The following is a 15353-nucleotide window of genomic DNA, read 5'->3' on the forward strand; positions in this document are numbered from 1 at the left end:
TTTCATACTAATTTGTGCCCTTAAGACTACTTCTAAGTTCTAAAGAATATTATAAATTTATTTAATTTCACTTGTAATTTTTATTTAGTATGTGTTAGGAAATTTATTATAATAAAATCTTAAAACTAATATTTCTTTAAATATAAATAATTCATGGGTAGACAATTAAATTAAAGTGAATTGTATGATTCATAATTTTGTAAGTGAGAAATGTGTTTACAAAATAAATTAGAGAAGAAACAAATAAAAATAAGACCAAATTAGTAGGTGAGAACTGTACCGGCTGGAGTTAGGTAAGTTTGGCGCCAGGGAGTGGGTGAGTTCAAGTTTGTTTTACCAAATTGTCCTGTTTCATTTTGACCCAGTATTACTAATTTTGGTAAGGCGATGAGATTGCCATCCGAGGCATAGTGGACCTCAAGTAATCTTTTTTTGAATTTTCAAAAATTCAAACATATACTTATGAGTAAAATTTTATTAAAAAATTAAAGACAAAATTAAAGACAAAATTATTATTTAATAAAAATTTAAAATTAATTTAGTTTCCTTCCTAAATTTTAAAAACTAACATTTCATCTTGTTAAAAGTTTTTAATTTTAAAAACTAATATTCTCCCCTCCAAAACTTAGGATTTTCTTTCTCCCAACTCCGACCACCATCTCTAACTAATGACGGTCTGTCTTTCTTTTTTTTGGTAAAGTTTTTTCCTTCGGTGACCTCAAACGACGTTTGGATAAAAAAATTTAGACGTTTTTCATCTATATTTTTATGATCCAAACAAAGGAGCCTTTCATCTGGACCACGAAGGCATCATCCCAAATGACAACGATAGGCCTTTTGGTAATTAATTAAATAGCCACATTATGTAACACTAAAAATCATATGGGTTTAGTCAAACAATCTTAAAAAGTCTATTTTACCTAAATCCATATTTTTATGTAACTCCTTTTATCTTATTTTTACCGAGATTTTTAGAAAAAGAAATCACTTAAAAATCACGAATCTAATGACAATTTCATTTTAATCAAAGTCAATATTGATTAAGTAGTTTATTGCTTTTTCAATATTTGGATCAAATTTAAATTGACATTTGGTTAAAATGTTAAAAGTAATGGGTAGAAGTTCCTTAACTATATTTGTATAATACCTATATTGGTTTGGCTAATTTTATAATAAACCCACTCTTTATAATAGAATGTTTATTTAAAAAGTTAAATAATATGTTTGTTTTTAATTATCAAGGTGACAGTTCACCTTCCGTCTCTATCATTTTATAGAATAAATTTTTTATATTAGTTAGGATATTGATGTTTAGAATCTATTGTTCATGAATTATATAGTTTTAAATGTCACCCAAGTCAAAAAATTGTTCATCTGCCTTGGATCAAATCTTTAACGGTTGATAACAACTTTTAATTAAGTACATCCCAATTATGCATGATCATATATTGCATATCTGATTGAGTTTACATATTTAAATTCATGAATAAGAACCATGCATGGTCTTGTACCTTCTCATGCACGACTTTGAACACGAATATTTTTCAAGTTTTATCCAAACAAATTAATGATTTTAATATTATTTTTGATATCGTCAAAACACATTAGGGCCGAACATATATACATCTCTTCGTCAATTCAAAACTATCTAATTCACTTGAATCTGATGTTACAAATGGGTAAAATCTTATCAAACAATTTATCCTTATTTATTGCGTTGCATAAATTATCTATCATGTGAAAAAATTATCAAACTCATTATTCATATTTATTATCTACTTATCCATAAATCTCTTCATTAATCCATAACTTTATTTAATTTTCTTGAATCGCTGGTTGCAAATGAAAAAACCCTTGCCAAACAATTTATCTTTATTTATTGTATGGTATGAATTAGGATTAGATTTGAATTGAGTTTATTCAAATTTAAATTTAAGTTCGGTTCGAACAAGCTCAACTTAAGCATGTTCGAGCTCAAGCCTTAAAGTTCAATATTTTTAAATTCAAACTCAAATTCGAGCTTTAGAGTATTCAATTCATTAGACTTGTAAGTTTAAAAATTTGATTAAAAACGATGTCATTTTAATCAATATATATTAAAAATCCGTCGTTTTAATGACAAGTTAACTAAAAGCTCAATTTGAGTTTAAACTCAAGCAGAACTCAATCCCGACCCTTTTAAAATGAGTCAAATTTGAGCTTATTTGAAATAAGTTTAACAAATTTGAGTTTAAATTCAAGCTCGATTTAACTCGAATCAAATTGTAGTATGAATTATCTAATATATAAAAAAATAATTGAATTGAATATTTATATTTGTTACCTATGTAAAATTTATTGTACAAATCTCTCTCTCTCTCTCTCTCTCTCTCTCTCTCTCTCTCTCTATATATATATATATATATTAATAAGTTTATCTAATTTTTTTAATCTCTCGTTACAAATGATTGAACTTTTAACAAATAATTTATCTTTATTTATTAGATAATTAAAAAAATATTTCAAGTGAATATTCATATTTATTATCTACTTATCTTTATAATTTCTTATTTAGGTAAATCTCTTCATTAATTCGAAATTTTATCTACTTTTCTTAAATAATAAACAATTTATCCTTATTTATTATATAATATGAATGATTTAATATGTAAACAAGATGAAACAATATCTGTATAGAATAATATAGCGTATATATGATTACTATTTTAATTTTAAAATTAATACTTATAAATTATTTTACTAATTATCTTGTAAAAAATTAAATTTTCGAAAAAAAGTATTAATATAATATTGCAACGTAGCTCTTTCCCGCCACGTCAACCTACATTCGATCCGCTCTACGTAAGTCCCTATTGAACAAAATTAACGGATGATGGTCCAGATTCAGATGCTCGTTATTTAGAGCCTCTCTCTTACCCGAACCATACGTCCATACTTCTTCTGATACTTCGCCCTCTTTCCAGAGTTTTCAGTTTTAAGAATAAAAATCATTTCTCTCAAAAACCTTTGAGTTGAGGAGCTGAATTTATATTGTAATTACAGTTATATGTATGTTTTGTTCATATATTCAGGTTTGAATTATGTTGATAATGTCAGTTTCTGTTTGCTAAAATGAAAAGGGAATAGAAAGATTTTCTAGCAAGCCAAACATAGGTAAGTATTTTCATTATGGAATCATTTGTCTCAATGATTATTGGTGAAATCTATTTTCAATTTTTTTTTTCTGAGCCGTTTCTGCGTCGAAATCTGTAATTTATTAAGAATAGTTTAAAAGTTTTCTCGGTAACCAAACATACGTTTTTGCGTAACAATTTATTAATTTTTCGTTTCGGTTTTTGTTTTTTAGCCAAGTTTGTGCGTCGCACGTTTGTATTTTATAAATTTTTTTTTTGGAATTTTCTTGGTCTTTGAAGAATCATCCAATTTGTTTGTCTCTTTGTGTCCTAGTCAGTGCTTCGAAGCTTCGTTTATAGTAACGAGTCTAGTGCATGTAGAAATTAGTATGATTGTTGCAATTGTTGATCTAAGTTTATTGCATGTTTTCGAATTCCTTGTTTTGTGTTTTTGGGTTCAATGCAGATAGTCGAAATCAAAATTTTCTTCTTCTGAAAGGGTATAGTTAAATCAACTGTTATTTTTCTTGTGGATGAATTGATTGAAAGAGAGGAGCAAATTGCCAAATGGATCAAGTATTGAGTGCAGTTGCAACGAGATTGCAAATGGTATCCACCTCTGATCACGCTTCTGTGGTTTCAATGAACCTTTTCGTGGCGCTTCTTTGTGCTTGTATAGTGCTTGGTCATCTTCTTGAAGAAAACCGCTGGGTGAATGAGTCAATTACTGCCCTTGTCATAGTGAGTTCCCTACGGAATTTTTTTAATCGATTCTATTGATTGCTTGCAGTAGCTTAAATGAAGCTTTGTAGGTTGTTTGATATATCTGATTTTTAGGAAAAGTAAAGATAATGAGATCTAATGGAAACAACCTCATTTTGATGAATGATAACAATAAATTAGTAACCTGCAACGTTAGTGTGGGAAATTAAGAAAAAATCAATTAGGAAGAATCAATTACAATTACTTGTTTCTTTTTTATGAAGAAGGTGTATGTATAAATTGACCCTTAATCAAGGGTAATACAGACAATGAAATAAAGTTAGCTTCTTCTTACAAAGTTTTAGGATTTATTGGTGAGCTTTCATTGATGCTAGTTTTTTTAAGCCTTTGTTGACACTGCCACCAACCATCATTTGATCAACCTTTCACTTTTGTCCTAGAAGTTATATTTCAGCTATGGCCTTCATTGCCAAAGCTATTCTTTTGTCATCACCAGTTGTTGACACTAATCTTTGTCATCACTGGCTACTGATACATTGCTCATCGTCTGTTATCATCCAAGTATAACCTCATGATGTCAAGAGACACTGAATCAACAACTTATGCACCATGTAAATCTGGGGAGATGTCACTGCAACAATCCTGTAGGAAACTTTTATGTACCATTTTGAATGGAAGAGGGAGGCTTAGTCATTTCTTGGGAACCAGACCACAAAGAGGAGATCCTTGCTTCAATCCTTGGGATGAGGAAGACATAATGATTATTGCCTAGTTATGGAACTCAATGTCACTAGAAATCAATTACATGTGTATGTTCACGATCAGCAAAAGCTATATGAGACACTATCCACTAGACTTATTCCAAAGCTCAGAATGCAACCCAAATAGATGAAATAAAAATCAAAACTAGGGGAACAAAATTAGGAAGCAAGAATATGCTAACTTCCTAAAAATCCTATGGCAAGAGCTTGATCACTATAGATGCATAGAAATAAAATGTCCTGTAGAGATCCCACTTGGATTTGATAATAATATGGCCACTGACCAAGTTTACAAGCTCAGGAAGACCTTGTGTTAGTTTAAGCAATCTTTGAGGACACAGTTTGGAAGATTTACTAAAGTGATGTTGTACTTGGGATACAAACAATCAAAGAGATCATACGATGTTCACCAAACACTCAAGTGTAGGGGGAGTTTCAGTTTTGGTATACTTCGATGACGTAACCATGATAGGGAACAATGAAAAACGGAGACAATGTTTGAAGCAATGCATGACCAATGAATTTGAAATTAAAGATTTGAAGATATTGAAGTAATTCTTAGAAATTGAAGTTGCCTGCTTTAGAAAGGAATATTTATCTCTGAACTGAAACGTGTTAGAGATCTCATCTAAGAAATCAAGAAACTGGCATGTAAAGCCACAAATATACCAATAAAACTTAATCATAGAGTGGGGGAAGGAAAAGGAAGGTACTAGTGTAGATAGAGGGTTGTACCAACATTCAGTAAGGAAATTAATATATCTGTCTCATATAATATCATGTATAGCTTATGTAGTAGCAGTGGTTAGTCAGTTTGTGCACATTCCAAAAGAAATTCATATGCAAGTTGTTAATTAAGTGTTACAATACTGCAAAGGGACTGGAAAAAATATATTATTCAAGAAAACACAGGATTGATGCTTGCAGCATATATGGAAGCTGACTATGCAGGTTCGATTACCGACTAAAAATCAACTTCTAGGTATTGCACCTTTTTAAGAGGGAATCTTGTAATATGAAGTAAAAAACAAAATGTGATAGCAAGATTTAGTACTGAAACAGAGTTTCGAACAATGACTCAAGGACTGTGAACTTCTAGGGTTGATGATTATTTTGGATGATATGAAGATTAAATGAGATTGTCCAATTAATCTTTACTGTGACAACATATATGCAATCAGTCTCACTCATAATTCAGTGAAACATGACTGAACAAAGCACATAGAGGTGAACAAACACTTCATTAAAAGTGGGTTATTCAGTACACCTTATGTATTTATAAGATGTCAACTTGCAGATATGCTTACAAAGGATTGAGCAGCTTAGCATTTCTAACAATAGTGTCTTAAGTAGTAATGAAAAATATCTATTCACCAGCTTGAGGGGGAGTGTGAAAAATTAGAAAACAATTAGGAAAAATCAATTAAAATTATTTGTAAATAATTTGTAATTATATGTTTCCCTTCCTACTGAGAAGATGTATGTATAAATTACCCTAAACCAAGGATAATACAAACAATGAAATAAAATTTTCTTCTTACAATTTCTTCAAGTTTTTTTTTTCCTTACAAATTCATCAGGTTCTTCCGTTTTACAATCAGTTATTGCCATAACAAAATATGAACTGTATATAACATCATTTTAGTAATATACAATGCATGATTGATACATTTTATTGTTTTTGTGTTATACCTGTTATGTCATGCAGCCAGTTATATAGAGCTTCACTTGATTTAGTATTTTAATCAATGTGAGCTAATTGAGTCGTGAATGTACTTTCTGTTTTAGTTTTGATTGACTATTATGATTGCATTATGCTCAAATGAGTGGATATTCTGTGTCCATAATCTAAGAAAATTTTTTTTCTATGAGTATTTAATTTGGTTCATTAATTGATATGACGTGGTGGTGGCAGGGTCTTTGTACCGGTGGTCTTATTTTACTTTTTAGTGGTGGTAAAAGTTCGCATCTGTTAGTCTTCAGTGAAGATCTGTTCTTTATATATCTTCTGCCGCCTATAATATTTAATGCTGGGTGAGTTTGTCATGTTACTTATCTTAGTTGGATTTTTAGTGAATATAAATCCAATTTTGGATTTATTTTTGTTTGATTTCCTTGAATAATATGTTTTATGATGCATGATTTGTCTCTCCGTTTTTTTTTTTTTTCAGGTTTCAAGTTAAAAAGAAGCAATTTTTTCATAATTTCATAACCATTATGCTTTTTGGTGCAGTTGGTACGTTAATAAGCTGTACCATCATATCACTAGGTATGTTTATCAACTTTTTATTCACTGTTAATTCTATTTTGTGTACTGCATTGGGGTTGTATGAAGGCTGGGTAATTCTTGAGGAATTCGTTGATTATTTTTTGTGCTTGATTAGTCCAGTTTCCTCAGTTGTACAACATTCAAGCAAATACTTGGATCTTATTGCTTTCTATTTGCTTTATGTGGTCAGTGGTTGTTTATCTCATTTTTTTAATATGCAAATGCTTACTTTATAATCTAATTAACCACTTTTCTCCTTGCTATTTTTGCATATGTGAATAGATTTTGGTACTTTCAACATGTCTAATGCATTGGAGCTTTAGCTTTGATATCCTAAATGAAAAGAAATCAGGAATTTTTATGCAAACATGTTTAAATAAAATTTAGTCATTGACCAGAAAATGCTGGAAAACAGAGATTAGAGTTTTATTTCTGTTTTTAGTTCCCTTTTGGACCTGCTTGTGCATAATGGGAAAAATTATAAGAAATGGAATGCTTGAAAATATTTTCCATGGATGTTTAAATTTCTGTTGGTATCAATAAAACTCTTTTTCTTTTCTTTTTTCGCTTTGATGCTTTACGCAGGTGTTATTCGGTTCTTTAAAAAAATGGATATTGGTACATTGGATGTAGGGGATTATTTAGGTATTACCTATATCTCTTCTTTTTATTGTTACTCTATTTCCTGTTTGGTGGCTTACGTCTTATATTTTATTTTCAGCAATTGGTGCAATATTTGCTGCCACGGATTCTGTTTGCACTTTGCAGGTACATCATACATCAAAGGTGCTATAGTTTTTTATTAAGATACCTAACACTTATATTATTAGATGTGTTTGATTTGGTTTGTAGGTGCTCAATCAGGATGAAACACCTTTACTTTACAGTTTGGTGTTTGGGGAGGGTGTTGTAAATGATGCTACATCTGTAGTGCTCTTTAATGCTATCCAAAGCTTTGATCTCACTCGTATCAACACAAGAACAGCCTTTCAGTTTATTGGAAACTTCTTTTATTTATTTTTTACTAGCACGATGCTTGGGGTGTTTGTAAGTCCCTCTCTCATTCATTTGTGTGCTTGTGTATAACGCATTTACCATTTAATAAGTATTTCCTCTTTAATTTTCTTACAGGCTGGACTGCTGAGTGCTTACATAATCAAAAAGCTATATATTGGCAGGTATATTGTTCTTGGTATCTACACATTTGATTTTACCTCATTAAGTATGTTTTCACTTTCTGTAATCCATCTAAGTTTCTTGAATTTGAGATTAAATGTCACAATTTTACTTTGATGGAAGGGTTGAATTCATGTAAATGACAAACTTGTGCAGCACCATGGTGTCGCACATGTTATTACACATATATACAATCCTTTATTCATGTATTAGATTTTTTATTCTGTATGAGTGATCTTTTTGGTACCTACTGCAATTTCCTGAGTCCATAAACTCTGAACCAACTGGCTAAATATAGGTTCTTGGTTTAAACAGACAAGAGTGATGGGAACTGTTAGATTTCTTTTACGTTGCTATGGCAACATGTAACATCTAGTAAAGCAAATTGTCAATGAGACACAATTTCAATATGTTCAACATTGAGAATTTTTGCAAGTTTCAGAGATTTCACCATCCCTTAGGACAGAATAAACTAACAGCCTGTTGGACTTAATATCTGTCATGATGCAGGCACTCAACAGATCGTGAAGTTTCTCTCATGATGCTCATGGCATACCTTTCATATGTTATGGCAGAAGTATGTTTCTTCAGAACATCATGGGCGGTTTTCTGAAGGCTCTTTTTGTTTTCTCCTTATAGGTTATTTGTTTCTGTCCTGTAACAGTGATATCAATATTGTCTTTTGCAGCTATTTTATTTGAGTGGCATTCTTACAGTATTTTTCTGTGGGATAGTGATGTCACATTACACTTGGCATAATGTGACTGAGAGTTCAAGAGTCACTACCAAGTATGCCTTATCCACAAAACCAGCTCTATGCTGTTGATACATACGGTTTGAAAGATTTGGTCACATGCCTTATTCTTTAATTCCATGTTCAAACTAATTACAGGCACACTTTTGCGACCTTGTCTTTTGTTGCTGAGATTTTTATCTTCCTCTATGTTGGGATGGATGCCCTGGACATGGAGAAGTGGAAATTTGTTAATGATAGGTAATTAATGCATTGAACCTCGTCATTGTTTTTTTTATAATTTACAATTCTTAATTCTGTACACAAAATTTACCATCAGAATGCAATTGTTGTGAAACATCAGTTACTTTTCTGACAGTAAACTTTAACTCTTATTTGCAGCCCTGAAACAACCGTTGCAGTGAGCTCAGTGCTGATTGGTCTGGTTATGGCTGGACGAGCAGCTTTTGTTTTCCCCCTATCATTTTTAACAAATTTAGCTAAGAAAAATCCTGCCGAGAGGATTGGCTTTAAGCAGCAAGTATATTCTCTGTTCATCACATGATATAAAATTTCTTTCTTCTATTAAGTCTCCAAGGTTTCATAACCCTACATTCATACTCACTATTTCAGGTTGTGATTTGGTGGTCTGGTCTCATGAGAGGTGCCGTGTCCATGGCACTTGCTTATAATCAGGTATTGTGAGGAAATATATAATTTCTATGAATCAATTTATAATTTCTATTAAATTTATAACTCTTATAGTGTTATAAGTTGAATTGTTTAAATGAGATCATATTCTAAACTAAAAATAATGCAGTTTACAAGTTCAGGTCACACTCAGTTGCCGGGGAATGCTATCATGATCACCAGCACTATAACTGTTGTTCTTTTCAGCACAGTGGTAAGCCATTTTGACCTGTGAAATATTTTGCTTAAATTGATCTTATTGATGACATTGGAATATGAGCTCTAAATTTCTGTTCTTCATTGTATAAGGAATGTTAAAAACATCTTTGCATAAAGTAATATCCAATCACACTGATGACACATCATCTATATATCTAATTGTGTATTCAAAACTGATGTTCAATGTCTTGTAGCCCGTACTTATCAACGTGCATTTTGGTTGTGTTCAGGTTTTTGGTTTGTTGACTAAACCTCTTATAATATTGCTGCTGCCTCATCCAAAACATACAAACTCATTATTATCAGATTCATCTAGTCCGAAATCAACGGTAGTGCCACTTTTGGGAGGCCAACAGGACTCCTCATACACTGAGTTTGGTAGCAGTGATTTCATCCGTCCAGGAGGCATCAGGGCACTTCTGACAACCCCGGCACACACTGTTCACTATTACTGGCGCAAATTCGACAATCACTTCATGCGACCTGTGTTTGGTGGCCGGGGTTTCGTTGCCTATGTTCCAGGCTCACCAACAGAAGGGAGCGTCCATGAACAACCACAATGAAAGAAGAAAACCCCACGCAAAGACGGTATGCAAAATATAGGTGTATACGATACATAATATTTACCATGCTCTCTAAATCTGTAGGTTTTTTGAAATTCGCTTAAGTGCCATGATCGATTTTTCTGTCAGTAATGAGAGTAAGAAGTCTGTTTGTTCTATATACACCTTTTTGTGACTGTTTCCCTCCTAGAAACAACTCTTTTAATGTGGTGTATAGCAAAGGAAAACTGTTGTGTGTTCGTCGAGCAACACTGGAGAGATTATTTTGAGGTTAAAGACATATAAGATTTTGAGAGAGAAAAATATGTTTAAACTCTCATATTTGGGTCTTAATTTGTAATTTGAATTCTAATGATAGATAATTATGTTTATTATATCAATAAAATCTTTGTTTATGAGAGAAAATTAAAATCTTGTTGGATGAATTCTTTCTGCATGTACAGAAGCGCAATCAAAAGTAATCGTGTAGTGTTGGATGAATTCTTTCTGCATGTACAGAAGCGCAATCAAAAGTAATCGTGTAGTGGTGGTGCCTATTCTTCTTTCTAACAATCAACAAGCTTTCTTTAATGAATCCATTTGGTGTGCATTTCTCTTTCAAGGGATTAGCCGGCATCCAAGCACGAAACTGATGAATGCCACTATGCACACAAACAGAAGAGGAAATCCCACCTTAACTTTCTTCACCACTGTTTTATTCCTTAAAGCTCCCTGAAAAAGTGAGACCATATTAACAACTGTATCTCCGATGCTCTATCAAGAGAGTTATGATGATACTACATCATCTGAATACGAAACTTCTCTGTAATAATTGAATTCCACATCGATCATCCTCATCCTTTTAAACCCTATCTTTTATTTACTCTTCAAGATGATCTTAATCTTTATCGAGGTAATCTTTACTATTTATTCATTCTAAGAATAATCTAATTAATTGTTAATTTTCTAAATGATACTTATTCAACATAGTCACAATGGGCCTAACAGTAAACAATCAATCATCAGCAATATTCATATCAGGAACTTACTAATTCTGCCAGCAACATTTTTCTCTCTTGAAAGCTTAATCTCATCTCTTCTCTGAGATTTGAAACAGTCACCTTGACCTGCAAAAGAAGCCATCAAAAGTTGAAAATCATCCTAGAGCAACTTCAAGGTGCAGCAAGACGATCAACAGGAGAGTTTTCTCTTCCTCTTCCTGTGTTTCTATTTTTCTTTTTACTCATACCAAGTAAAATTTAGCTTAACCAACAGGTAAAATATTTCAAAACAACTGCACAAGAGAGAGAACACTACACACCAACCTCATTTAGCTTTGATTCAAGTTCATTTACTTTTGACTTCATGTCCTCGATGTCTGTAACTAACTTCTGCCCCTCTGCAGTCTTTTTTGCTTTAGACTCAACTTCTCTCATCAGCTTCAACTCTACATCCTTTCTTAACTGCAATTCTTCACTATCATCCACTTCCTTTGATAGATTCAACTCTGTATCATTTTGTGTGGTTAACTTCTCACTAAAAGGAGGATCCTTCCTTGGTTCCAATGCAGCATCCCTTCCTGGCTTTAATTCGTCATTGTCAACAACATCCTTCAGAGGCTTAAGCTCTACATCTTTTTCTGGCTTTACTTCTTCCTCATTAACGACATCCTTCCTAGGCTTCACCTCCGCATCCTTGCTGTAAGCATCCTTCTTAGTCTTCAATTCTGCATCAATTTTTGGCTTTATCAACTCACCATCAATAGTATCCTTCCTTGGCCTTAATTCTTCAACTTTGTCAGGCTTTAATTCCTCACTGTTTAACATCTCAGACCCCGCCATATTCTTAGTAGCCTCGCATGCAAGAAAGAGCGCCAAGATGATATCGTATCCATGTATTCATTATAAAAGCACTAATGGACACAGGAGACTAAACGAAAAGAGTTTAACATGCATTACATTTTGAAACCAGAGTCAAGTTTTCACCATAACAAACTCCAAAAAGCGGTTAGATAACATGAAAAACGATATTCGTGTTCAGTTATTTCCAGGTTCATGCAGCCCCCAGAGAAGGAAAGAAAGACTCAGGAACCCAAGATTCTCAAGAAAGAAGAGCTTTTCTAACCATGTCTGATGGTGTGAGGATTTGAACTCTCGATACTGGTTCTTTCAGTATTGAAGCCTCAAAAGCTGGGCCCTGCTTCAATGACCCGTCAATTGGTGACAATACTGGTGAAATAGGTGGGCTGACAAGGGTCACCTTCAGCTTGTTCTCTTGAATGTACCTACCATCAACTTTGACAAACTGCCACACAAAACAGTGAGAAGTCAAAGGAAAGAATGAAGCCAACTACTACTGCAAGCACTTTACCATGCTAGCTGTGATGTCCTCATCAGTTGTCCCAACAGGCACAACTGTGCTTTGAATTAAAAACTTGTCTTTGCACATCATATCAGGTGGAGCTACCGCTTGGGCTCGCATTGTGACTGCATTAACATCAAAGGGAAAGGACTAAAATTTTTAATAATAAGATTGAGGATAATGCATAATTGGAACCTATAATGAAGAACTGAAAAATAAGATCAAGCATTAACAAGAGAAATAGCATACTTCTACTCGAACATCAATATCCTGCAATCACTTATTGGATAATTAAATCTTGTTTGATAAATTAAGTTATTGTACATTTTTAAAGTTAAATCAATTGTGGTAAGTCAACAGTATCTTCTATGGACTAAAGTCTTTATGGCAGGGCAATCACTGCCCTTTTAAAAAGTTTTTTCACAAAGGAAATTAATAAAAAGTTACAATGAGTAATCATTCAAAAAGTATTTATATATCAAACTCCCAAAATTTTAGCCCACATTCCTCACTTTGCCTTCACTGCCTCATTTTTTCTTCCTGTGAAATGGCTTCACTGACACAGAAATGTTTCCATCGTATGATATTTATATGACCTGCATCTAAGAGAAACATTGTATCTTCTCTTAACAACATGACAATTGTGGTAAACCTAGACAGGAGCAATTAGCTCCCAAAATGACTCCAAATTAGCAGCCGCTAATAACTTAGGAATCCATAACATCAAGAATTCAAAAAGTACTCATATTCTTGTGAACACACATACACACAGAGCAATAAAGAACTTCATAGAGTATACAAGGCCATACCAGTAAGAACAGAGGTAGATTTCGGCATAACAATGTATGCATTTAATTGTACGCTGTATTTCTTAGGGGAAGTAGTTTTTACCTGCCAATATCAAGCTTATATCACATCACTATCTGGCATTCAGTTGAATCAATAAAACTGCAATGGTACTCCCAGAGATTGAAAGATAGTAAAAATGTTGTTCACACCTTGAATGCAACATAATGGTGGGTGTTATTGGTAAGACTAATTGAGCATGAGCTTTGCTTTGTCAGAACAACTGCAAATAATAATAATTAAAAAAGGAAAAAAGAGAGGTTATTGAATCGCCTTCAGAAATGATCAACAAACATAACAAACAACACCAGAAAAACAACTATTAAATCCAACATGCATATTCTTAATGATATTCATCTAATGTAATATCTATTGATACAATAATCAGCATATTAGTTTCTCAGAAACCACAGCTCTCCTTCACTGCGGACAGTTGAGAGAGAATTTAAAGACTGATACCATGTTACAAATTTATCTGACTTGGCACAGTGAGAGAATACCACATAATCTATATAATCATTTAAGTCACGTATAATCTTAACTCATTATCTTAATTCATATGAATTAGTTAAAAAAAAAGTCCATTTAAGCCCTCTGAAATTGTAATATCACTAAAATTAAAATTAATAATGAGAAATAAAGCGTTTCATTGTTTCAGCTGGTTAAAAGAATGAAATTATTTGCAATTGTCCTCAGTCAGATGGAGCTTCTTTATCTATAAAATAAAACTCCATAATTCATACATTTCCTTGATCTTGTTGGAAATAAAACGCAGCATGGTATCCTTTTTAAAAATAATTACAGAATCACTAAAAAAAAACTACATGAATGGCCCACAAAAAGAGAAGCAGAAGAAATCATTGATCCGGAAGGACCTTCTAGTAATTATGCACTTACATATGAATTTGAGTTCCTTGGGTTGAATTTCCAAAAGTTGTTCATTCATCTTGTCTGTTCCTACAATTTCAAAATCAATCTTCTCAGAACTGCATTATCAAATAAATTGATACATAATTATAAACATCACTACACCAATCGTAAAGGTTTGGCCAATTTATAAGCAAACAGAGAACAGAACCGGTAACGCAGGTTTTACTTCTTCAAATCCGTATCAGAAAATGTATTGACTTACATAAATCGACACTGAATCAGAACGATTGAGTCGCTTCTCACTCGGGAAAAAGATTACGTAAAATAAAATAAACACGAGTGCATGTTCAAAGAGACCAAATTACAGAACTCATTGCTAGAGTCCGAATCGTCATTTACTGTTAAACAAGTACTTGGCTAAACTCTAAAACTCAATAAATCAAATCGTGATAAAAAAACGTTAAATGAATGAGTAAAATGACAACACTCGACATCACAAAAAACGGAATATATTATAAAAAGGAACAGTCAACGTCAAAATAATAAGAACAAAATTAGTAATGACTCGCTAACAACTCAGATCGTTTGGTCGACAGAACAAATTAGAAAATAGTTAACAAACTCCACTTCCGACTCATTTTTTAGCTCGGATCATGAGAGAAGTAAACGAAAACCGAAAGGAACCAGAACCTTTTAATTTAAGCCTCTGCTACTTTAATCTGACTCAATGAGAACGAGACAAGCAAAACGGCGAAGTTTCGAAAATCATTCTCTCTACACTCTCAGACCATCACAAAGATACTCAACACCAACTCAGATTCCGACTACACTCTTTGAAAAAAAAAAAAAACAGAAGAAGAAGAAATGAAAACGACAACATTCGTAATCAATGAATCATCTCATTTTGAATCAAGGCAAGAAGTCAAGCAGAAACATAAACAACGACGTACAAGAAGACAATAGAAGCTTACCGATAGGGACGAATAGTAAAGGGAGAAATAGATGAATGATAGAGGAGTGGATATATATAGAGAGCGAGAGAAATTTCAT

At 32.7% G+C, this 15353-nt stretch overlaps 2 protein-coding genes across 6 annotated transcripts; one reads left to right on the forward strand and one right to left on the reverse strand.

Annotated features, from left to right (window-relative positions):
• Positions 1-2905: 2905 nt before the first annotated feature.
• On the forward strand, positions 2906-10580 carry LOC123207156 (sodium/hydrogen exchanger 2-like). Of its 5 annotated transcripts, none has more exons than XM_044624446.1 (15): positions 2906-3153; positions 3580-3854; positions 6513-6631; positions 6769-6866; positions 7452-7511; positions 7588-7634; positions 7719-7913; positions 7998-8044; positions 8553-8619; positions 8731-8831; positions 8935-9036; positions 9178-9316; positions 9409-9471; positions 9596-9679; positions 9915-10580. In XM_044624446.1, the coding sequence occupies exons 2-15, from the start codon at positions 3681-3683 to the stop codon at positions 10245-10247; spliced, it is 1629 nt and encodes a 542-aa protein (XP_044480381.1). In that variant the 5' UTR covers positions 2906-3153; positions 3580-3680; the 3' UTR covers positions 10248-10580. The 5 variants fall into 5 exon arrangements, with proteins under 5 accessions (XP_044480381.1, XP_044480389.1, XP_044480403.1 ...); XM_044624454.1 differs by having other exon boundaries at positions 3663-3854; XM_044624468.1 differs by lacking the exon at positions 2906-3153 and having other exon boundaries at positions 3169-3854; positions 9609-9679; positions 9915-10056.
• A 174-nt stretch (positions 10581-10754) lies between these two features.
• Positions 10755-14379, reverse strand: LOC123208662 (vesicle-associated protein 2-2-like). Its single transcript, XM_044626183.1, has 9 exons — positions 14331-14379; positions 13586-13656; positions 13397-13478; positions 12597-12712; positions 12351-12530; positions 11983-12079; positions 11552-11952; positions 11276-11353; positions 10755-10958 (listed from the first exon to the last, which is right to left on the reverse strand). The coding sequence occupies exons 1-9, from the start codon at positions 14377-14379 to the stop codon at positions 10845-10847; spliced, it is 1188 nt and encodes a 395-aa protein (XP_044482118.1). The 3' UTR covers positions 10755-10844.
• Between the last annotated feature and the right edge of the window lie 974 nt (positions 14380-15353).

Source organism: Mangifera indica, chromosome 2, assembly GCF_011075055.1.
Source record: "Mangifera indica cultivar Alphonso chromosome 2, CATAS_Mindica_2.1, whole genome shotgun sequence".
NCBI lineage: Eukaryota > Viridiplantae > Streptophyta > Magnoliopsida > Sapindales > Anacardiaceae > Mangifera > Mangifera indica.